Source organism: Tuber melanosporum (genome assembly GCF_000151645.1).
Source record: "Tuber melanosporum whole genome shotgun sequence assembly, scaffold_1, strain Mel28".
Taxonomy (NCBI): Eukaryota; Fungi; Ascomycota; class Pezizomycetes; order Pezizales; family Tuberaceae; genus Tuber; species Tuber melanosporum.
In genome coordinates, this window is record NW_003298755.1 from 2,761,569 (window position 1) to 2,785,039 (window position 23,471).

Here is a 23,471-nt window from a genome sequence, read left to right on the forward strand (position 1 = left end):
ACATGGCCATACAGTACGCTTGAGGGCGTTGAATTAGGTATAGATTAGTTCTTAGAGACTATTCCCAGTAAACACAGACTGTCACCTACCTTGAAGACTTATCCGTAATATAATAGAACTACCCCGTTCCATACGCGTTCCACAAGCTAGATATCTTAAAAAAAATAAAAAAATAAAAAAAAAATATGATATTGGTATCCTCGTCACCACTACCGTATAGCTTCTGACCAAGTGCTACTTTTTCGCGCGGCCTTCATAATTTTCCCACCTCGCAGGATCACTCACCTATTGGAGTTTTCCTAACCTTCGATATCAAGCTTAAGTACAAGGCCTGTACCCATAACCCACTCACCCAAGATCCCCCAGACTCACCAACTACACCAAGCCCTTACATGCTCCTAGTATCATTGGAACTTCTACGTCACCCCCGGTTTTCCCTTAACATTGCAGTCATCCTCACTACCTCCTAAGTCCATGCATTCCCCCTGCTAACGGCCCACCCACCACTCACTTACAAAAAAAAAAAAGGAAGCTACTACCCTTCCCTAGGAGAATGTTCAATCCTCCAATATATAATTATTTTCATCACTCCAGTCTCTCTTAACGTGCACAGCCTGCATATTTTACCCATTCTCGAGCTCCGATTGCGAGTTAGCATACACCTCGACTTCTACGCTGGTCAAAATATGTCCGCAAAAACCCCACCACCTGTACCACATATCCCACCCAAAGGGCGCCGACAGCGTGGGCGCAATGGATCGGTCACCAATCCTTCCCCACCCGTACCACTGCCCCCACCTCCTAGTTCTCCTTCCACATCTGCACCTCCCCCTCATCCTACTCCTCCCCCGCCATCTCCACCAACCCCAAATCCACCACCCCAAAACATCCGGGAGGATGGGTACATCTACCTCCAGATTGAAATAGGCTTCGACCGCCTGCTCCCAGCGCCCTGGGCAAAGAGACGCGAACCACCCAGCCACTTCTGTCTGAAGCCCCGACCAGAGAACATAGGACGAAAGTACTTCCTCCCGGGTCCTCACCGGCACTGCGAAAAGTACTACGCAAGCTGCGATCACCGCTCCCAAGAAAGCTTCGTAATGTACAACATGTCAGCTGCGCACGGAATCGCGGCCTCATTCGTGGTTGTGATCCCCCTCCTACTGGAGACCCGACCCTGCCGCACCCTGAACCTCGTCGAGGGCGCGATAAAAAGGGCCTTCCCGGAGGCTGACAATCTGGAGAACTACAACGAGATCAACGTCCGCATTGGTGTCGAAGCTACAAGCGTCAGACTCTGTACGCTCCGTCAATTGCGCCGGATATTCATGGGGCTAGCGCTGTTTGGTGGGAGAATGCTGGAGTTGGGCGCTTTCACGCTTAAGAGCCCTTTCCTGGAGCACGCTTCTGAGGACGGATCGCCGGAGTTTAGATACGCGTGTATCGTGCACTTGGATAATTGCTACGACGTTGGTAGGGTGCTGGCCTTCTTTCAGGAGGGGCGGATGGGCGCGGTATTGCCTCTTGGACAGTACTGGCAGGGGACAAGGTCCCTGAGCAGGTCTGGCTCGCTCGACCTCATCTGTTACACCACCTACATCCAGTGCATCGTCATCCGTGCTACAATAGAGAGGTGCATCATGTTCTTGTGGACGGCGATGCATACCCCTGCCGAGAGGTATATGACCTGGGCGCGCTGCGGGGTGAGCCAGTTGGAGTTGAATAGGTTTGGGTGTGGGCACTATGGTCAGACCAATGCCAACGACTTGGAACCCAATAGGGGGTGGAAGTCCGAAGGCGATACAGCGATGGAATGGGAGGAGGAGGAGGAAGTGACGAGCGAATATCTGCCCGAAGACGGGGAGGGAGACGGGGAGGAAAAGCAGGTAGACCATAGGTCCGAGGAGGACGGTGAGGCGGCCCCTATCGAGGGAGAGGGGACGGAATTGGCTGGGGCTTTTTCCTTAACTCTTCCTTGTTGAATTAATATTGGCTCTCTCTTATGTACTTGCACTGTACCATATACAAGTAATGTACTGCGTTTCCATGTCGTGTTACTGTACTTGTGATTTGGCGAAATGATAGATTTCTTGCTAGATGTCAATGGTGTGTTGAATCAGATTGCATATCGCCTGTTGTCCTGATCCGAAATGTGCTTTTGAAATCTCACCGGGATCCGCGTTACAAGGAACTGCAAATTCAAAGTACTATCATAGCATTGTTCGATCTTCCGGTTAAAATACTCTACAAACCCGACCAACAACAAACATGAGTGATATGCCGTGCAACATGCAAATAGAATCCCGTGAAATTCAGCTATGATAAGCCGTTGACTAAGGAAATGTGCATTCACCCAACCCAAGTTCACACCGCAACCAATGCACGGCAACCACACTTTTCTTTATCAATGAAGAATTGGTCAAGCTAGTGACCAGAGCATCAACCAATCATAGGTCTGACACCGTGCCTTAACTAAAGACTTGGAAATGTAAAAATAGGGGCGAGAGCTGAGTAAGAAAACACCTTTATCAAATGAAAACTAAAACCGGAAAAGAAGAATAGTAGATACAGGTAAAGATTGTCCTGAACAGGGCAATATCCGGACCTCCTCGAGAAGAAAAGAAAAGAAAAGGAAAAGGACATTCCCAAACCTGAAAACAACATTGAAAGGAAGATTCTAATTCCTCTTCCCGTGTACCGAGTAATAGTTGCTCATATTGACGAGTGTCTTTTTTCCAGTTGTTGGAGCAAAACAGTAACAACCGGCTAGGTAATATTGTTAAGCAGGGACCTCTTAGTTATTGGAGATTAAGTGGGTGGAGGTTAGCTTACTCTTCTCGCCCTCACGCCACGGGGGAGTATAAAGGTGGAGAGAAACAGCAATTTCATTAGGGTCGTCATTGGAAATCTTGTGAAGACCAATCTAAAGGTTTTAGGTTAATAAATTTCCCGGGCTTAGTGGGGTGAGTAATGGGACAAAAGAAAGGCTCTAACTTTATTGCTAATATAGGTCACTTCGTTCTCCCCGTAGATGGTGAAACTCTTGTGCTTCAAAGGCCTAGCTTCGTCATCGGGTGCGGGCATATCAAACAAAGTTTCCACCAATGAACCCTTCAAAATCTGTAGGACTTGTGTTAAAAACTAAGTTGACCAACAAGCTGGCTCCAAACACTAACCTTCATAATACAGTGAGAGTCTGCATGATCGTGGATCAATGATCCCTTGCCGGGATTCCAGACAAGGACGAGTAGATTGGCCTTTCCATTGCCATGGTCCACGAAATTTCTAGTATAGTTTCTAGTAGTATCGACAAATGCGTACTTTGACCATTCCGACTCCTTAGAAGCATAACGGCGCATGAGATTGATCAAGTGCTCGCAATTGGCCTCGTCGCTATCAATGCCAGAAGAGGGTCCTAGGGCCAAACAGATTTTTTCCACAAGGTTGTCGAAGTCTGTTTTGCGTTTGCAAACCCCGGAACAGGTGCACTTATCAATAGAGGCTTCCTCAAGAGTCTCAAGGGAGGCATCCGGGACAACCATTTTGATGATAGGGATGAATTAAGATGTAGGGAGGAAGTAAGCTGCGACCGGAAGGGCTCTTGGTTGGAAACCGGGAATCGAGAGAGGGAGTTGATTAAGGACGAAAGAGGATTGAGAGGGTGGAAGTGGGAGCAGTATAAATGGAGGGCTTGGGTGGAGGGGTGTGGGTGGTCGGGTGGTAGCAGTGGTGTGGGTGAGTGGATAGGTGGACGGTTGTCGTAGAGAGGTGAACGTAGGGCTCGAGGGTGCAAAACTAAGGTCGGGAAATTCTATTCACAGCAACGACAACGCCCGGGAGGAGGTGACTACTTTTCGAGTATCATATGGAGCGACGATAAGCGGTAGATAAATTCGAGGTTTATGCGTCTGTATGTGTGGTCAATTTGGATTTGCTTAACTTATTGAGTTGTCTCAATGCACGATAACCGTGGAGATAGCTTTGGCGGGCAGGTGAAGAGAAGGTGTACATACTGTGGATCCAAATTTGTGCTGTCTAGAAGGTATAAATTATCGCCCATGGGGGGGACTGGTCCCACGCAAGAAAAAAAGATGTTCCAATAAATTTACCAGGACCGAGCAAATATAAGCACCAGTAATTGAGCTAAGAGACATCGACGAATTCCGTGTGTATACTGTAGGAGCGGCGGCGGCGGAAGCAGCAGCAGAGACAGCAGGAAGCTGTAAGGTATGGTATTTATGTATGGTACCGGTATGTGTACTGGATTGTATCGCGCAGTTTGATATGAACCTACGGTAACTGGTAGCCATCCATCTCAACCAACCAAACCAACAAACGATGTAAGCGGCGGCCCATCGACACGGGAGCGACAACCAAAAGGACTAAATATTACCGCCAATGCATACCCTTCCCGGCACCATAAAGGCAGAAGTCAAGAGTTAAAACCAAGAAACCTTCACACACAATCCCGATCCTGATCCCTGGCATGGTCAGTCGCATTCATCCACAAATTCCACAGAGGAGCTCAGCTTGGATCTTAACTCCACTGCAAGCCTGTGTTTTGCCTCTAGCCCTCCCCTGCCGGCACTGGTATGGCACGTAACTCGCGCATCACTGTACGACACGGACGGTTATCGAGGGCGTTTACCCTATCCTATCCATCATCTTTTCTTGCCTACGGCAGTTCAATGGTGAAGACAGGTCAGGGGACGAGTCCCGTGACCGTTGACAGCACACTTTGCTTGGATCCGGCGCGTGGAGCGCATGGCATCCAATACCGGTACTGGTACTCGAGTGCCGTATTGTTGTTGAGGGGGGTTTAACTTGCCCTAAAAAAAAAAAACAGCGGGTTACGCCTTCAGGAATTGCCATGTGCTCGGCGACTTCGACCGACCTCTGAGCTTGAAGGCGGAAGCCCCCCAACCCCCTGCTGAGAAGCCGCTGGGTCGCCGGTGCTCTGGGTGCTCTGGTGCTGGGTCGACGGTGTGTTAGGATATGGTGCCGTCTCTGATAACTACGCGGCTCAACCATGTCTTTACATCTACAGTGGCCAAGGCCGATGTTTGCCGGGAGGACATTGAAATATAAAAAGTAAATGCCCGTAGGACAGGAATAAGCAATCCTATTGCATGGAATCGTGCTGGGCCTTTTACCAGCAGGGAAATTACATTTTCCGTTGTTAAGTTTCGTTTGTCGTTGCCCCAACAATCCATTGGTGGGGCAGAATCAACATCTTCCCCGCGTGTCCAGCTTGCCACACTCTGAATCTTTTTTTCTCACACGTCTCCCAAGACATCCACACCACTCTCCGCTCTGTACCTACTTCAACGCCCGACGAAATAGCGATAACAGAAAAATGAGTACTACTGGTAAGGGTTGCTATCCTGTCTGGGGGCAGGCGAGGATCTAATAGCCGATTAGTGGAGAAAATCAAGGCCATCGAAGATGAGATGGGTAAGTTCACCAGCACCGCGACCCGAGTGTGGGAAGGGGGGAGTGTTTTATTGACTGATTTTCAGCCAAAACCCAAAAGAATAAGGCAACGTCTTTGTGAGTGTCCCCCATCTATTGCTACCCGACTGGTTACGGGTTGGGCTAACCTCACGATGTCATAGCCACCTGGGCCAATTGAAAGCAAAACTCGCCAAACTACGAAGAGAACTCGTGACTCCCTCCTCCTCTGGAGGGGGTGCTGGGAGTGAGTTGGCCACTATTTAACCACTATTTCCCTGGAGTTCACTTAGTAATTATGCTGTGCTTTTCTAGTTGGCTTCGACGTCGCAAGGACTGGTGTGGCCAGTGTGTATGTGCTGCTTAAAGCTCGCATCTCCCATCCCTGTGTGTTTGAACCTCGAATGTTTGCTTACGAATAATTCCTAGGGGGTTTATTGGTATATACTTAGGCTCTTGGCTATAGGTATTCCATAGGGTGAAGTGCTCATTAAGCTGTAGGGTTTCCTTCAGTCGGTAAGAGTACTCTCTTAAATCTGCTCACGGGCACCCACTCTGAGGCAGCGGCCTACGAATTCACGACCGTACGTTAATGTCCACCCCGCTCTGCCTTCTCCCCTCGGGAGGCCAGTTCTCTGTGTCCCGCTGACAGCAACTTAGCTTACGACTGTTCCCGGCTGTGTCATGTATAATGGCGCCAAAATTCAGATGTTGGATCTCCCCGGAATTATTCAGGGTGCAAAGGATGGAAAGGGTCGAGGTCGTCAAGTGATTGCGGTAGCGAAGCAATGCAACCTTATATTCATTGTGCTGGATGTCAACAAACCGTTAACCGATAAGAAGATCATCGAGCAAGAGCTGGAGGGGTTCGGTATCAGGATTAACAAGCAGCCACCAAACATTGTTTTTAGGAAGAAGGATAAGGGAGGCATTAGTGTCACTAGCACCGTGCCACTTACTCATCTTGACGCTGAGGTAAGTTAGTCTTTTCTTATTTTTACTCCACTTTATATAAAAAACACTTAATAAATACATGTGAACTATTAGGAAATAAGAGCGGTTACAACAGAGTAAGTCCCTGAACCCGTTATTGCGAAAAATGAGGAAAAAGGAAAAAAAGCACTTGTGGTCCCCTTTTGGACCTATATCATCGCGGTATTATTACCCGAATCGATGGTGTTACGATTTAAGCCAGTGCGAACCCTATAATATCAAGAGATTCCGGTTCAACTACGCGTCGCCGTACCAGAATTTTGTGGGCTACGGGGCGAATTCCCTCCTACCATGCGTTACCTGAGATTTTTGCAGTCGGGTTTATGGGGGAAATGTGGCTAACCCTTTCCAGATACAAAATAAGTTCTGCAGATATCGCTTTCAGGTGCGATGCGACTGTCGATGATCTAATCGATGTTATCGAAGAGAAGAGTCGAAGATATATTCCAGTAATCTACGCCCTCAACAAAATTGATGCTATATCAATTGAGGAGCTTGATTTACTTTATCGGTAAGCGGATGAGAGGTTCGATGCATGGAAGGCTTTGTGTCTTACTTAGCGCTCGCTTACTAGAATTCCCAATTCTGCGCCAATATCATCGGAAAGGGTTAGTTGCATACTAACACACCCGCGCCCCTCTCTTAAATATCGTTCCCGACTGTATGCATAGTTTATAGCTGACGCTGTCGAACCGCAGGGCTGGAATGTCGATGAGCTTCTAGAATTAATGTGAGGAACAAATTCGAAGCGCGCGCCCCACGTGGTGTAGGAACAACCAACTTACTAAAAGACATATAGGTGGGAAAAGCTTGACTTACGAAGAGTCTACACAAAGCCCAAAGGCCAAACACCTGACTACACACAACCTGTTGTTTTAAGATCTAACGCCTGTGCCGTCGAAGACTTTGTTGGTTCCCCCTTCATATAGTTACCCCAGTTGTTGGATGGATGGGCGCCAGATTGACGGGTTTTTACAGTGTAAAGCAATTCACAAAAGCATTATCGATTCTTTCAAAATTGCGATTGTCTACGGCAGTAGTGTGAAACATCAGCCACAGAGGGTTGGACTTTCACACGTTCTGGAGGATGAGGATGTGGTAGGTGGTTATCGTGCTTGCAGAGCCCTTCTGTTCTCAGATCCACTGATTCCGCCCTCCCTTTTATTAGGTTACCATTGTTAAGAAGTAAATTCGCTCCCGCTAAGGAGAAGCTGGAACGTGCTCGGGTTAGTACTTGTACCTCACCTGTTTCGGTTACTTTTTCGGAGTCCGCGCATAGATGAGGAAGGACGTAAGATTGCGAACCGGCAAATGATCCGTCACAGTGGCTCAAAAGCTAGCACTGTCTTGGTTGATTTTTCGTCAGTCAAAAAGCAATAGTATCCTTTTCCCACCACACCCAGAAAAGACAGGTTCTCTTGAGATTTTGACTTCTTGGTACTTGTACCTCAGCGAAGAGAGGGCCGAAAAATATGATTTGTTATATCTTTTCCCCTTTTTCCTTCACATTCATCCTATCGATTTGGTGAATAACAAAGCAAACCACCCGGGCTGAGAATTATAATCTCGATCACCGTGTCATGTGTTCATTGCGATTATTTGAAGGCAGACTGTTTGTCATATTTTACCGTGATAGTTTACTCGAGTACTATCTGTTCCGGGGTAGAGCCTGGGCAAACCACGGTATGCGAGTATGAAAATGGTTGACAATAAGAGGTTAGAGGATTTGAGCATATAGTCTCCCCTCGCCCGAACTCCTTCCAGCCTTTCTTTATCAGGGGGAGAGGCTCCCGAGCTCGTGTCGGAAGTGGTATTGTTGGAACTGCAAAATCTGAGGCTGCAATTTACAGACTTTCCTACAATACGGTACCGGTACGGCACGAGGTGGGCTATTGATGGACCGTGCAAGCGGCAAAAAAAGAATAAGAAGATTCCCCTTAGCCTTCTAGAGTGGATGGAGGGAATAGAGGTCGTCGTAGGAAAATTTTTCTTCTTCGTCTGCCGCTCATTGGGGTGTACTGTACAGTACGAGTATTATCCACAAACGGTAGACGATGGCGCTTATTCTGGGGCACCCTGAGATATCGTCATTCACCCCTTTTATAATTCTGACCCTGCTTCCCCTTGTCGCGATAAAAAGGTATTAAAAAATAGGGTCAATTAACACATGAGTTGGAGGACTGCTTCGTATAATAATAACACAGAAAAACAATTTTCGCAAAAGAAAGAAAAATAGAGCTCTTTAGATAAAAAGAAGCTCCGACCGACCACTGCACCAGAATTAACTTTCCAGGGGAGAGCTGGTGATCTTTTTCAACTTCTCTCTAAGAATAATATCTTTTTTTCCTTCCGATCTGTTTCTCTCATTTCTTTCTCCCCTTTTTTTCCCTTCCCCTTCGTTTTTGCGGGTTTGTGCTGTGCTATTCCGCTACCCTGTTCCAAAGCATCCCGGCCGATTCTAGTGGTTCCGCGATCCCCGGGGTTGTGCCATCATCGATTCTTCCTCGTTTCTTTTTTGTCTCACGCCGGCCATGGCCGCCGTGGCCTGAGTTCTCTCCACAATCAGTGAAACGCCCCAGAATGAGTGTTCTCTCCTGTCTGTAGGGGAAAAAGCCGTTCAACAGATCCAAACCCGCAAAGATTTATTTCGACTTGAATTAGGAAGAAATCGGCCTTGGGAAGGAGCTTGAGAAAAAAAAGAAACGGTGCTTGAGAGTAGCAAAAAGATTGTTTGTCCGTGAGTTTCCCTGCCTCTCACCACCCTTGTCTCTTATCCTGGTCTGCCCCATTTCCTTCTATTCCTTCGAAATTCATTGCCGTTCCATTAGTTTTTTGTCATTACCGGTATCGCACAATCTAGGTATCCTCTTTCTCCTTTGCACCTTCCCCATCACTATCCTCTTCCTCAATTCCTCCGCGAGTTTCCGGGGGATTTTTCGAGAGTAGATTTCGCGTGCGGTACGGTACGGTGCTACTTTTTCTCTCTTTCTACCGCTGGTCAGGGGACTAGAGTGAGAGAGGTGTGTTCCTGAGGCTTAATTGCATGACTACGGTTGGTTGCATGTCAAGGTTGCCTGGGTAGGACTAAAGAGGGAGCGTCCTGAGATTATCCCCGTTCCTTACACCGCGCACGCGCACTTTATTTTCGGAGTGGAGGGTTTCTCGGGGCGAACAAAAAACAAATCTCTCCCAATCGCAAAGCACGAGGCAGGAGAGAGGTTTGAAGGCAAAGGGGATCCCAAGAAACAAAAAAAAAAAAAAAAAATCGGGGCAGGAAAACCGAGAGTGAGAGTTATAATCATAATAACATTACTAACCGCCTCCACAGCCACGCCACCAATTCAAGGCAGGTGCTCTATTCCGCCGGTCTACTACTACTACTACTACTACTAGTGCAATCCTGACTGTTAGGTTTAGCTGGGCACGGGATCTCCATATTCCTCCGCCCGCTTCCCTCCGATTCCAAAACTCCCCGTTGCCTGCTGTCTGTTCTTGTATCGTCCACACGCCTGTCTGGCTGCTTGCCGTCTGTCCTGTTCGTCAGCCTGTCTGCTGGTTCGTACGCAGCTCTTCTCATATGCAATGGAAGACGTGCATAACCCGCATGACGACTTTGTCAACCAGCAATGGGTTGAGATTGGGACTTTACACCACCAGCAACAGCAACAACACCATCACCACTACCACCAACAGACGCAGCATCATGCACAGAACGGTGGGCACCCTCACCATGACTTTTCTACCTACGGTCTCGTCGAATCACCCGGGTTCGCACCCCAAGACCACCACCAGCAGCAGTTTAGGATGCAGCAACACCAGCAGCCAGTACCGATAGCTCCCAACTATCTCGGTCTCCCGCATTGGGGCCAGACGATGATTCCTCCACAGCCGTCTGGGGTCGCTTCTCCACACCCTCAATTCATTCCGCCTCCAGCAATTGCTGCTCCAAACCAGCCGACATTGGGAGCATTGACCGTGACCCAGGCCAGCCATTCGACTCAGTCCACCTCTAGCCCGAGGAGGACTTTGACAGATGCTGATAGGAGGAGAATGTGCATTTTTCACGAGGAGAATCCAAACGTGAAGCAAACAGAAATTGGAGGTATGGTGGCGATATCTTCTCCTTTCGCCCATAAGGGGTTTATTTTGATTTGTTTTTCGTGATTGGTGGGCTGACTTTTTTTGCTTTTTTCTCTATTTTGTTTACAGCAATGTTTGGTGTCGAGAGAAGGTAAGCAGCAAAACGCGAAATACATGCTTGAGGATTGAAGCTAATTTTTTTTTTGTCACAGTACCGTTTCCAAAGTTCTTCGGCAGAAGGAAAAGTATCTTTTTCCCGATGATGGGAGTAGGTCACCAGTGAAACGCTCAAAGGGGAAATTCCCGGACATTGAGCGCGCATTGGCCGTTTGGGCGAAGAACACGCGGAAGCAGGGGGTTGCCTTGACCGATATGATGATTCGAGAAAAAGCCAAATTTTTCGCGACCAGCGTAGGGATATCGGACAGTCAGTTCAAGGCAAATGGCCAGGGTTGGTTGGAGAAGTTCAAGCAGAAGAACAACCTTCACTCGAATGGGCGAGGAAGATCGGAAAGCGATGTGACTGGTGTGGCTAGGATGGCGAGCGGAGGGTTGATGTCACCAAAGCCAGGCCACTCTAGAACGGATTCAACACCAGTATTAGGGTCGCCTATGATGCAAGAATCCAAGAGCCAGGATAGCAGTCATAATGGTACAGATTCGCCGGAATCATTTATGGAGTTTGGGGGGTTCAATAAACAACAAGTCTCGGGTTTGTTCTGCTTTGCGTCCATAGTGGGTATCCAACTAACATCGCAGTTTCTAATTACGCAGGCCCAGCTTCTCCGACCTCCCCATTCTTCTCGCCAGATCAGCGGGTCGACCCTCTGCAGGCACGGATGCCGCACCTGCAACAGCGCCCAAGATCACAGACATTTCCCACCCTATCTGTTGACCCGACCTACATATCCCCACCACCATCGTCAGAGCCGTTGACCCCTAAGATGTTAAACCAGACTGTGGTACCCCCGCCGGCACTCGCATCCCCTGCCCCTGACGTGCCCAACCCATTGGCATCGCCGAACCATACCCCGTCTTCGTCTCATGGGACCCTGACAGCACAGACATCGCAATCACCCACCAAGGAAGATGCGTGCCGCGCACTTGAGGTGGTTATGACCTATCTCAGACAGCAACCAGTGGGATATGTCGAACACGATGATTATCTTGTTGTAGGAAAGATACTAGCTAGACTTGGGTTAGACAATATGGAATCCAACGAAGAAATGAGCGCACCGCCTTGATTTGGGTGGTGACTAGTGAGGGAAGAGAAAAAGTTTTTATTTTATGTTAGTTTTTTCTTTGGTCTACATTCCTCTTTTCTTAATTTGGAAAGGGTATTTTTAGGGATCATATCACGGTGTTTTTGTGTTTTTGCTTTTTTATTTGGAATACCCCACATATTTCCTATTGCGTTTGTTTTTCCTCATGAGTCAGGTGAGGAAAGCAAAGAAGAGGGATGTTGTTTGTTGCTCTTTCTTATATCTTTTTTTTATCTTTATCTCCTTTGTCCCGGCCATTTTCCATTTGCTTTCCTCGTCAGCCCCCTTGCGTCATGATGTTGCGTTAATGAGAACCCTATCATAGCGTCCCTCACCCCTTTCCTTCTGTTCCCGCATTTCCCTCATTTTCTCTCCACACCTATCGGACTCTACTCAGCTTTTCCTACATTCACTGCGACTACTACTACTACTAACTGTGGACTGCTCGCCCGTCCTCTGTTAATTATTTATCTTCTTTCGGCCCGGATTCAAAGCCCGATCCATTTTTTAGGGGTTCTGGTGGTCGTGGTGTTTTATCATTTTATCTCATTTCTCAAAGTTTAGGCTGTCTGTTACTGCCATGGATTAATGGCTGGCTACTATTATATCCTTTTTTGGTTATTAATTTTTTAGTTCCGTTTTCTTTACTTTTTTACTTTTTTTTGGGATTACCAACTTCGGATTCTTGTACATGTTATAGATGCTTCTTTCCTTCCCCAATATTTGACCTCCTGGAAGGGGGGTTGCCTTCGAGAGGAGGGATCAAAGGGATGGATGGGAGGGGGGCGGGCGGGGGAGCAAGGCAAGGTGGGATAGGATAGGACAATTATAGTCACTTTTTTTACGTTTCTTCAAAATATTTTTCTACTTGCTCTGATCTTTCCAATTATTCGTTATATGCCCATAGCAGAACAATTTAGTAGGGCGAATGAGAAGGGATGTAAAGCAGGAAATGCGGGAAATACCAGAAATAGCGGGAAATAAGAGCAAAAGTAAACGAAAATAAGCAAAGTAGCGGCAGTCGGTCAAGTGACTTGACCATTCATCAAGTATGATACTCGGATGCTTTGGTGCCAAGGTATACCAACCGGCACCTAAACATGGAATGTTGGCGCCAAGGTATCCGAATACTTTATGGATGGTCAAGTACAAGATGTGCAGACAGCTGAAAACGAGAAAAACCCGAACTTGCACTTGGTTTTTCTTCTCCATCTCTTCCACAATTTTGGGGGAAAACGAGCAATGAAATAGGCTTCCACTCCCCGAGTCTATCATCCCACGGCAATACTCCTTCATGGTAAAGCTATGGCCCAAATGGTCCAAACGTACCTACCCACCTTCTACAACCACAGTACTGAACGGGTGCCCCGGTGTGATTCGCCTTATTCACCTGCACAGTACAGCACCTACCCATGTGGATGCATTGCCATCACCGGCTATACGTGAGTGCTGGGTGGAATTGAAATCACCGACGATGGGATTGGTGTGAAGAACGAGCTGTGCGGGTGCGAGTGAGATGTTGTGATTACGATTTTTGTAGGGAAGAGCTAGTTGGGTGTGCTCGTGATATCATACCGTACTGTATAGTGAGTGGGTGTGGGGGGGGGGGAAGGTTGGTTACCGATGTGTTTTTTCTTTTGCTGCTCGGGTTCGGTTTATTATTATTGGCGGAGTTTTGGGATGGATGAGTGCCGCTGCCTTAGAAGTCCAATAATATGATATTCCTATGCTGGTTGAGTTTGATGGTTATCCCGGGTCTTTGGTGGTGTGTTGGAAGTGCTTTACTTTTCAGGGCAGAATTTCTGTGAGTTCGTGGGGAGATTGGGAAGGAGAACTGTCTTGATATCACAACTTTCTACGGATTTGAAGTGTGATGTAATGGGTGCGTGGGACTTGTTCACGATATCCTTGTCTGGGAATCTGTATGCTTTTTGTCGTCCGGATACCGGTCTTGTGCGCATTGTACAATGCTGAGTGCTATGGTACAGGGAATTTTTTGAGGGTGGGAGTTTGTATGATACATGATTTATTGGATTGATTGGTATGCTGGTATGTATTATGGGGGGAGCGGTGGTCTTCATTTAGGTATCATAGGGTAGGGGGGGAGGAGGGGTGGATTGCTCTATCATATTATTATCATATTACTATCATAATTGTGGGACATGTTTCTTTTGAAGGGGTTGTACTAGGCAGGGTTAGTACTTATGATTTAAATGCATGCAAAGAGCCTTCATATAATATAATGTAGAAGCTGCCATCCAGAGTTAACAAGATTGGCAAGTAATAAATTTGATGAGTGGAGATTTAATAACATAAGTTGATATATAGTAGAAGGATATGTTTCTCAGAAACATTTCAGACTACTGTATAGATTCCCCCCCCCCTCCAGCACCTCTACCTCTCAGTCTCTCAATCTCTCTACACTCCCTCCCTCTCCTCACACATTCTCTCCATCAGTTTAGTCCTTCTTTTTCTTTCCCCTACCTCCATATCCAGCAGGTGGAATGTAAGGACTCAATTCACCTATGCATTTAAATTAATCATGATTCTATTAAATATATCAAACTGAAAAAAAAAAAATTAAAAGAACTTACAAGAAGCACAAAGTTCTTCTGGCTTCTTAACAAAGGTGCTCTGACAGGCAAGGCACAGCTGGACATCATCAGTGGGTTTAACAGGCTTAGAAGGCATTGTGATTGTTGATAAAAGTAATAATAGAGTAGTGTAAAATAACTGTATAGCAGATGTAGCTTTTAGTTTGTGTTTTGAAGAAGGTTTAATAAGGTTGAGGGAAAGTAAACATGATAGAGCTGATCTATAGGTATTTATACACTGGAGTAGTAGGTGAAGAGACATCCTATGATATAGTTTTAATAGAAAAGTAGAAAAGAAGGAGATTTTTGTGAGATTTTTGTATATTAGTAGAAGAGTATCAAACAGCTATAGGATGCTAATATTGAATTGAAATTTGTATTATGATTATTGAGGTAGTTTAAGAGGATATGAGAAGTTAATAAAAAGTATATTTCTATTAATCTGGGAAGAAAATATAATTTTTACAGCTAAACATGCAGAGAGAGTATTTATAATAGTCTTAGAGGGAGGCTTTAGTAAGATTGAAAGAGGAGTATCAGGTGATTCTAAAAAATTTAATACAATGTCATGATAGAATTAATTTTTTATTTTATTTATTGACTAGATCAGCTTGTGGAAATCCCAAGTATTTAATGCAAAGTTTGTTCTCATTATAATCTCTCTATTGTAACATATTACTTATCAAATCTCATGGCAATTCAGAAGCAGTAATTGTATTGATGACATTCTAAATTCTACCTGGTACACTTTTTGAAAACCTTGGAGACCATATCATACATGCTTGAACTTTCCTGGTCAATCCTAAGTGTTTTCCCAATTCCTCTGATCCCTTGCTGTGCCAACTCTTAAAGTGCTAGCCCCTAATTTTCACAGACACTCAGGTACAACATTCCTGACTAATCATGTATGAGCAATCTTTAAGAGAGTAGTCTAACAGGGACACAACAGCACTTTCAATTGCCTTTCCGGACTAGGAGATATCAAGATAATTGCAGTCTTTGCTTTGCCTCTACCCATTACCACCGAGGCATTAGGTATCAGGTACTGTACGTGGTACCGTTTGTCCTTCGCACTCCGTTCTTGGCATAGTCTATGATGGTGCAGTACCTGGATTCCAGTTGGCATTGGGCATAGGTTAAAGGCTAGGATGGCTCCGGATTGTTGTAGGATCACGGGGGATCATGATCGCTCTGGATCACGTGTCTATCCAGGAGTTGTTAGTTGTGGGGGGGAATATGTTTCCTGGTCTGTCCTCATCCAGCATCTCCATTGGTCGACAATCCTCCCACGTTTGGTTGCGCTTGGCGCACAGTGATTTTGCTCTCACTGCTTAAATTTAGTCTAGTCCTTTGTTTAGGTTCCTTCAGGGGTGGATTATTGTGATCACATGCCATCGTTTAAACCCCCCTCAATCACGGCCCACTGTTTGAAAAACAACCATGACGCCAAACATGTATGGTAAGTAAACTCAACACGGAGGGCACTCGGGAAACGGAGACTGCGGCTGAAACGCGAGTGATAATATATGATTAGATTGGGTATGTATATTGCGAAAAGTATGCCTTTTAGCCACTCGGGCAAGTAGGCAAGTAGGAAAAACAATCAGCAGCCCTCTCTATACACCGGAATAATCCACTATCATAACAATACGTCTCGCCAACTACCCTATCCATAATCACGTGCATTTGAGGAACAATAGAACCACTACCGATCTACAACGCCCACCCTACTCCGCCGCAATTCTGCGGGCCCCTCTTCCGTCAACTCTGGTATTAGCTTACCGACAGTCAAGTCCAACAGGTTATACAATAGATGCTTATTAACCTCCTTGTCCTGCACCGTCTTCAGCAGCATTTCGCCCACTACTGGCAGACCCTCCTCCTTATCGTCTGTCCCGAAATAAACCTTTCGTATCGATGAAGGGGTAGCTTCCCATATCGCCTCCTCTGCTGTATATTTTATGCGCGCCTTTTCTTTTGGTGTTGGGTGGGTTCGGCGGACCGGCTCAGGCGAGGCTGGGAACAAGGTTGATCTGGCGGAACAGAGAATTTTTACGAGTAATTTGGGCGACTCGATGTATGAGTGGAAGGAAGAGGATAGAAGGTTGTCGAGGGTGAGGCCAAGACGGGTTGAGCGGGATGTGAAAGGTTTGGTGAGAAATAGGAGGCTACTGAGTGTCCAAGGCTGGAGCGTGGGGAGATGTAGGTAAGAAGGTATTAAGCGAAAGAGGGACATGCGGAGAAGAGGCTTCTTGGGCCGAGGGGGAGGGGGCGGAGGTGAATGTAGGTTGGTGATAAAGGAGGAGAGATAAGTGCGCAGCAGGGAGAGCACTTTGAAAGCGATAGTAAGAAGGGTATCCATAACGGGGTGTATGCGGATCAGCTTATAGTTTGCTGGGGGTGGTGCAAGTACTTCTGGGGCCTGAAAAATTTTGTTTTTTACTGAGCCGTTAGGTTCATGTGGAAGTGGTATCGGTGGTATCTTTTCACTATAGCTCCTCTTTCTTCGCGTGTGCGTTACTGGCGGCTTCCTCTCATTTTCCGGTGGTGGTTCTGGAGCACTGAGAGGGTTCATCGGAGTACGCAAAAGCTCCAGGGTATTTGTGATTATCTCATGAATAATATGGGGCTCGCTGAGCCGGTCCACCACATTCCATAATACCATTTCGGATAATACTTCTCTCACTAGTGATCTCTCGCAATCGGATTCGAGGTCCTCGGTAGGCAGGAGGACGGCCAAGATTCCCGAGGATACAAGCTTCAGGTAAAGTTTCTCGCTGTCCGGTGAGGATGAAAGGGCAGGATGAGGCTGAAAATTGTGGAATATCTCGCGCACGGCAAGGTGCGGAGATAGTGGCGTGCTATGACGCGAGAGAGCTAAACGATAATCTGCGGTTTGTTAGAGGGTGCAGCAGGCGGAGAGCAATTGAGGTAGGGCTCACCTTGAACATGATTTTCTATAAAGGAAGGGATTTCATCCAGAAAAAGGGCTTCCAGGTCAACCTTTCAGGCCCTCCCTTCAGCGTCAGCCTTTGGAGTCAGGAGAGACAAATGGTTGATTCACAATACCTCTCGGACCCGCTCCTCAATAGCCCTCGAACAATGGGCCACCACGGCAATAATCTCATCCGCAAAGGCATTATCGGTGGTGATTTTAGAATACCAAGAGTAGATGAAGTCCCTAAAAATGATAGCAAGAAAGGCGTAAAGCTCCAGGTCAACCTCCGGGGAAGAGGTCAAGGCTGGCAAGAGTTGTTCGAGGGGTGTAAAGGGGGGGGCGTGATAGCAGAGAACGCGGCGAATGAGCGCGATAGCCGACTTATCGACAGCAGGTACAGGGGAAGAGCGGAATGGTTTCATCGTTTTCGACACATTTCGTTGGAGGGGCGGTGGTGGTGGGGGAGGGGGGGGTAAATGGAGCGGAGATGCCCAGAAGACGCTGATGGAACACTACATACAAGTGGAGGGTTAGGGTTTAAATTCTCGTCCACACATTGGGTCAGAGGTTCACCAACTCCTGGTGAGATTGACGATTGACGATTGACATTTCAAAGGATTGGGCAAAGTGGCCGCCGCGATGTACAAGTACAGTACCGTGCTCGAGCGCGATACAGGTATCCGTATTTTCCAGAATATCATATCGGGTGAACACCGATAGGTAAATCATAGCCTAAAAAGGATATTACTCTAGAGAGCACGGGTAACTGATTATTGTGCTTGAGTACGTACTAGTATAAGTGCATGTACAAGTACCGTATTTTTATTATGGTTATTATTACAAGTATTATGATAATAATAATAATTATTATTGCCCAATTAAATTTTATTATTATTTTGTTGAGTGTGCGCGGGATGCGCGTGCCTTCAAACGGATATGCAGCACTGCAGCTGACAGGGTTGAGGCTCACGAGGAGGGAAGGGCACAAAAGTGATGATGATCTTAATGATGATGATGATGGTTGGTGGTGGTGGTGTGTCCCAGCTTTTTTTGGGCCCGCCAAATCGGGCCACCAAAAAGGAATGAGGAGGAAGCTCCCTTTGATCCATTCTCCCTAAAAATCACATTTTTGGGTCACGCAATTCTTCCCCCTCGCCGAAAGAAAAAGGGGGGGGAGCTACTGACGGTGAAGTCACGACATTTTTTCTCGCATGTCACTCCCTCACTCAAAACAGTTCTGTCCTTGTCCTTGCTTGTATGGTACAAGTGCAGAACAAAGTACCGTGTACCTGTACAGTGCCGTGCTCTCTACGAGTACAGTACTTGTATACAAGTACGATACTGGTACTCTTACCCAGGCTCCGAGTGTTCTGCTGCTCATCATGGTTTGGCGCCCAAGCCAGACCCTGCATTTATCCCCAGTCACCGAGGGTTGATGTTATTTCTCCCCTTTTCCACTGCTCACCAGACCACCCGTTCTTAGCCTATCGACAAGCTGCCCTTTGCGCTAGGCCGGGAATCTCGACGCGGGGGGAATGTTAAACTTATAATAGAACTTGAGGAGTCTAGCCCGAAGGCGCTGTAGTGGTATATATAACCCCTCACTGTTCTGTCGGTGGGGTCAAGACTCGGGAATAGTGGGTGGGAAAGTGAGAAGGAAAGTACTTGTAAGAAAGAAAGAAGAAAAAAAGAAAGCCTAGTTATGATGGAAGAATTACTCGCTCTGCTTGCTTACTCGACGGGTTGGGTTGTGAGGAAGATTGGGAGGAGAAGCCAGATGCTCCATAGGTGTGTTTTACCCAATTACTTACTGTATCTCAAATGCCCAGGAAGGCGGTGCACGAGTAATGGGAATCCATCTCTCTGGGCTGGCTGGCTGGATGTGGAAATCGGGGGCACGGGCACAGGACCAGTCCGTTCCACTCTTTGCCCCACCATAAACACCAACCCAACCACTGGCACCACATCTTTCGCTCGTGCTCACAGAAATCCAACATCACCAGGGCCTAACCATAACTTAGCCTTTTTCTTTCTTGTGGCTTGCTAAGACCCCCCCCCCGCTACCGGCAGAAATCTCGAAACATATTTTCTCCCCATTTACCACGCGGTGCTCTGCTGACTTGCATGCCGCTTGTTTGGTCCCATCATATGGCCCACTAAACAAAACAAAACCATCCCCTTTGAAAGATCCGGCTCTTCCTATTTTTTCCCTTTCAATCTTCTCCCACCCTATCTACCCTATTTTCCCCCTCGTCCTGTCCTCTTAAACCTCTCTCCCTCTACTTTCTTGTTGTCTTTGTCGATAGACCCCTTTGCATCTTTCGGGACAAGGAATCTGCCCCTCGGGTTGAGCCGCGTCCCAATAGCTTTGCCCTACCTTGTTGCATAGATACTGGAACCCGCGAACGGAGGCGCTTTCTTTTTAGATATATATATATATTTTCTGCCTCTTGTGAGGTCACTGTTTATAGTTTGTTGTCCGTTTTCGAGCCTTGGTCGAAGTATCTCGACGAAACCCTTCCGGAAACCTTCTCCAAGACGTTCCTAAAGGTTCGACACATTTCTAGCTACTCAGACGCCCGATGTTGACGCTGTCCTTAGGTTTCAAGGAAATCTTAGGGTAGCTCCACCTCTCCGGATTGTCATCTGGTTTTCCTTTTACCCCTCTTGCTCATATTCCCCCCGCCTAGTTATAACTGTCCCTACCCCTTCCACCGCTCTAAAAATGGTCCTGGTGAATGACCAAGCTATGGAAACTCGTCTTACTAAAGCACCGCGCACTTCTCGTCGCCAGAGATTCCTCGCTCGCATTACCCGCAATTCATCTTCCCCGCAGCTGTCAAAGCTTAATCCGGAGCCACCGTCACCCGTTAGGGACCAGTATTTAAAGGATCGTTCCGTCTCGTGTATCTCCCTCTACCTGACACGCCCCATGACTCCCGCACCGGAACGCCCGCTCGGATTCCGGGTTGCGGAGACGTTGGATAAGCCGCACCAAGGCGGGAACTCGTGTGTTGGGATTCCTAATTCGGTAAGGAGGAAACCTGTGCATGCCGATATGTGGGATTGCCTTCCCGGGGAGGTGCAGGTTCAGATACTCAGCTGTTTGGAACCTAAAGAGCTTGTGCGCTGCTCGGCGGTTAGTACCCGCTGTCTTGTTTGTGACGTTTGCTTTGTCTGTTGTCCAGCCTTTTCCTTATTTTGAAATCAGGAGGTTCAAGTGACTAAGCGCAGATTATGTGGGTCGGCAATATAGGTCAGCAGGAAATGGCATTCATTATGTTTCGATGGGCAACTATGGAGTAACTTGGATGCTACGGGATATTATAACAAGATCCCTGTGGATCAGCTTTCGAAGATTATTACAGATTCGGGCCCTTTCGTGAGGAACCTGAACCTTCGGTAAATTCCGCCTTAGCTGCTGTCCCAAGTCAAGATGCCTGTATAGCGCTAACTTCGGAACAGAGGGTGTGTCCAATTGCAGAACGACTGGAGACTGGAGGCGGCGGCCAACGCATGTCGGAACCTTCTCACGGCATCTCTAGAAGGTTGCAAGTTTGAACAAATAACCGTTCACTCCATCATCTCGCGCAACCCCCGGTTGGCTCAGCTCAATATTTCCGGACTCAAAACCGCTAGCAATCGTACATGCAGACTCATCTCAAAGTCTTGCCCCTTATTAGAGAGCCTAAATGTATCCTGGTGTTCTAGCATGGATGCAAGAGGTATCAGGAAAATCATTGAAGAGTGTGGGAACTTGCGAGAGTTGAGGGCCTGCGAAATTACTAGGTTCAATGAACCTGGCCCAATGCAGACTATCTTCAAGTCCAACAAGCTCGAAGTTCTTCACCTTGGTGCATGCGCGAGTATTGATGATGCGGCGATTGCAGTCATGGTTGAAGGAGTGGACCCCGAAGTGGACCTCTTCACGAACAGACCGAAGGCCCCGCCAAGAAGGCTTGTCGACCTGGATCTCAGTAAATGTTCCAACCTGACGGACCAGGCATTGCGGAGCCTGGCTGGCAGTGTACCCGATTTGGAAGCATTACAATTGGGAGGTTGTGTTTCCTTGACCGATTCGGGATTCGCTGCACTCATTCCCACCGTGGGAAAGTTGACACATTTGGACTTGGAGGAGTGCTCGGAGTTAACGAACGCAACTTTGTTGGCTTTGGCCCGGGGTCCGGCGGCAAAGAAACTGGAGCATTTGCAATGCAGTTATTGCGAGAATATGGGTGACCAGGGGATGACCGAGATCATCCGTAAATGCCCCGGGTTGAGGAATCTGGAAATGGACAACAGTAACTCGCCCAGGCTATTTTTGTGGAGAGTTGGAGGCTAATTTTGGAATCACATAGCTCGGGTGTCGGATCTCGTGCTCTGCGAGGCAGCACATGCCGTTCGACATCGCCTCTCACCTCCCAATTCTCCACCAGTTCCAGGGTCTTGCTCCCCTCGTGTTGCTCTTAGGCTCGTAGTCTACGATTGCGCAAGCATAACCTGGCCTGGTGTCCGCGACATCCTCGCCCGCAATGCCGATTCTACGCTCAGTACCTTTAAACCGGAATTGATTCAGTTGAAGTGCTTTTATGGGTGGCAGCAGACGGTCGACGAACACATGAAGAGGGTTCTCAGAGGCGATCGAGATAGCGCAAACAGGCTCGAGTGCAAATGGGCCGAGCACATGATGTTGAGCGAAGATACTACCCTCGGGCGGCGTAGAAGGAGAAGACAAGCTCTGTGGGATGGCGGGGATGAATTTATTGGGAGAAGGAGGGGCAGAGGCAGTTGCGTGATTTGCTGAATTGCCTGGTAAATTCTCTCCTTGTCACTCCACTATCTCTTCTGTTACTTGATGTATTTGTTATTTTTTCTCTTGTACTTTAGATTTTCAAAGGGATAGCGGGATTGAGGGGAAGCGTAGAGAGGGTGGTACGGGGGGACCGAGATCTTGGGCGGAGTCTTGACATTATCTTAGTTTGGGATGGTTTGCTCTGTTTTCCCCCTTCCTTTCCTTTTTCTACTAGGGAGACTACTTTCTTCTCTGTTCTCCCATTGCGTGGGGAAGGCACATGGCGGTATTCTTTTTTCTTTCCTTTTTCTTTTATATCTTGTCTATGATGGCGCGCATGCCAGATGATTTACCGGAAGGAAGCCGCATGGCCATGAGCGCGCCGAGGGCGGGTGAATGCTACAGTATGCCTTCACAAGATATGGGCCCGACTCGACAGCCTGCAGCATGTAGCGGACTCTTTCCAGCGGGATACTGGAGGGGAAACTTGTGGTCACGGGAGGTCACTCGGGGGTTATGATTTCTGACGATGTTCATGTTTGAAGAATTGACGAAGTTGGAAGGGGATGTTTGTCTTATATTGGTATACGCCGGGGGCGGTGAAGGGGGAGGTGTTGTGCAAATGTCGCACTGTACATGGTTTTTGGAAGGAGGTATAGCTTACTGTGGTGTACAGAACTAGTTTAATTGATTGCCGTACTATGAGATCGTGAGTGCAAGTTTGGATTTCATCCTCATGATTTCATCCTCATTAAAGCTCCGACACAGGATACGGTGTTCTCCCCGAATTCCTTATCCAAGTGGTACTTGTGCATATCCCGAAGCCTCGAATACTCTCTACCGCGTGACCTACGGCAGCCTAGCGCGAGATACACGTGCAAGCCCTTTACACACGCTCCTACCTGCACAGTACAGTCAGCATTTGTGTACCATGTAGACTATGTTCTACCAACCTCACAGCGTAAGCCCGCGTAGCGTTCTTCCTTTCTTCCTATTCTTCGCTCTGAAAACAAGTATAGTGTATTACCATACACTCTCAATACAGTACCATTTCCTAAAGGTCTGGAACTAGTATGTAAACTAACTATTAAAAATTAATAAAAACAGAGGGGGAGGGAAGGAGATAAAGAGAAGAGCCTGAGCGGGAGCAAATGCTAGTGGCGGAAGTGATCTACGATAGGAGGATAGCAATGCATAAGGTGGCGCGGCATTGTCGTCCCCCTGCGACTCCAAGCGGGCCGGGAGAGGGTGCGGTAAAGCGGGAGAGGGGTTTCCGGGACTAAAGCTGAATATGGCCGGGAGGGGAATTAGACTACATGTTTGGGGCAAACCACAATGGGGGTTTCTATGAAATCCCAGGT

The 23,471-nt window shown here is 47.4% G+C and overlaps 5 protein-coding genes; 3 read left to right on the forward strand and 2 right to left on the reverse strand.

Annotated features, from left to right (window-relative positions):
• Window positions 1–2,412: 2,412 nt before the first annotated feature.
• GSTUM_00004091001 (uncharacterized protein) lies at window positions 2,413–4,952 on the reverse strand. XM_002835235.2 has 7 exons: window positions 4,543–4,952; window positions 4,394–4,474; window positions 4,014–4,314; window positions 3,177–3,908; window positions 2,995–3,120; window positions 2,833–2,923; window positions 2,413–2,766 (listed from the first exon to the last, which is right to left on the reverse strand). Exons 4-7 carry the CDS (start codon window positions 3,540–3,542, stop codon window positions 2,678–2,680), a joined length of 672 nt encoding a protein of 223 aa, XP_002835281.1. The 5' UTR covers window positions 3,543–3,908; window positions 4,014–4,314; window positions 4,394–4,474; window positions 4,543–4,952; the 3' UTR covers window positions 2,413–2,677.
• A 76-nt stretch (window positions 4,953–5,028) lies between these two features.
• GSTUM_00004092001 (uncharacterized protein) lies at window positions 5,029–7,633 on the forward strand (the record flags this gene model as incomplete). XM_002835236.2 has 15 exons in its annotated part: window positions 5,029–5,369; window positions 5,422–5,454; window positions 5,520–5,550; window positions 5,616–5,698; window positions 5,767–5,777; window positions 5,801–5,807; window positions 5,947–6,035; window positions 6,112–6,426; window positions 6,499–6,521; window positions 6,797–6,955; window positions 7,019–7,052; window positions 7,143–7,174; window positions 7,244–7,352; window positions 7,423–7,542; window positions 7,613–7,633. The coding sequence occupies exons 1-15, from the start codon at window positions 5,357–5,359 to the stop codon at window positions 7,631–7,633; spliced, it is 1,080 nt and encodes a 359-aa protein (XP_002835282.1). The 5' UTR covers window positions 5,029–5,356.
• Window positions 7,634–10,248: 2,615 nt separating this feature from the next.
• GSTUM_00004093001 (uncharacterized protein) lies at window positions 10,249–12,798 on the forward strand (the record flags this gene model as incomplete). XM_002835237.2 has 3 exons in its annotated part: window positions 10,249–10,583; window positions 10,737–11,236; window positions 11,284–12,798. The coding sequence occupies 3 exons, from the start codon at window positions 10,249–10,251 to the stop codon at window positions 11,766–11,768; spliced, it is 1,320 nt and encodes a 439-aa protein (XP_002835283.1). The 3' UTR covers window positions 11,769–12,798.
• Window positions 12,799–15,893: 3,095 nt separating this feature from the next.
• Window positions 15,894–17,740, reverse strand: GSTUM_00004094001 (uncharacterized protein; the record flags this gene model as incomplete). XM_002835238.2 has 3 exons in its annotated part: window positions 15,894–17,269; window positions 17,323–17,383; window positions 17,450–17,740. 3 exons carry the CDS (start codon window positions 17,738–17,740, stop codon window positions 16,086–16,088), a joined length of 1,536 nt encoding a protein of 511 aa, XP_002835284.1. The 3' UTR covers window positions 15,894–16,085.
• A 1,332-nt stretch (window positions 17,741–19,072) lies between these two features.
• GSTUM_00004095001 (uncharacterized protein) lies at window positions 19,073–22,817 on the forward strand. XM_002835239.2 has 6 exons: window positions 19,073–19,868; window positions 19,920–19,938; window positions 20,009–20,457; window positions 20,575–20,720; window positions 20,784–21,619; window positions 21,677–22,817. The coding sequence occupies exons 3-6, from the start codon at window positions 20,044–20,046 to the stop codon at window positions 22,120–22,122; spliced, it is 1,842 nt and encodes a 613-aa protein (XP_002835285.1). The 5' UTR covers window positions 19,073–19,868; window positions 19,920–19,938; window positions 20,009–20,043; the 3' UTR covers window positions 22,123–22,817.
• Window positions 22,818–23,471: the final 654 nt, after the last annotated feature.

Bases quoted from the DNA above. Each gene is read 5' to 3' on its own strand.
- GSTUM_00004095001 (XM_002835239.2), top strand. From the start codon at position 20,044: ATGGTCCTGGTGAATGACCAAGCTATGGAAACTCGTCTTACTAAAGCA. The intron at 20,458-20,574 runs GTTAGTACCCGC...TCGGCAATATAG, and splicing joins AGCTTGTGCGCTGCTCGGCG to GTCAGCAGGAAATGGCATTC. The intron at 20,721-20,783 runs GTAAATTCCGCC...ACTTCGGAACAG, and splicing joins GTGAGGAACCTGAACCTTCG to AGGGTGTGTCCAATTGCAGA.
- GSTUM_00004091001 (XM_002835235.2), bottom strand. From the start codon at position 3,542: ATGGTTGTCCCGGATGCCTCCCTTGAGACTCTTGAGGAAGCCTCTATT. The intron at 3,121-3,176 runs GTTAGTGTTTGG...CAAGTCCTACAG, and splicing joins ACTCTCACTGTATTATGAAG to ATTTTGAAGGGTTCATTGGT. The intron at 2,924-2,994 runs GTTAGAGCCTTT...TAAAACCTTTAG, and splicing joins TGACCTATATTAGCAATAAA to ATTGGTCTTCACAAGATTTC.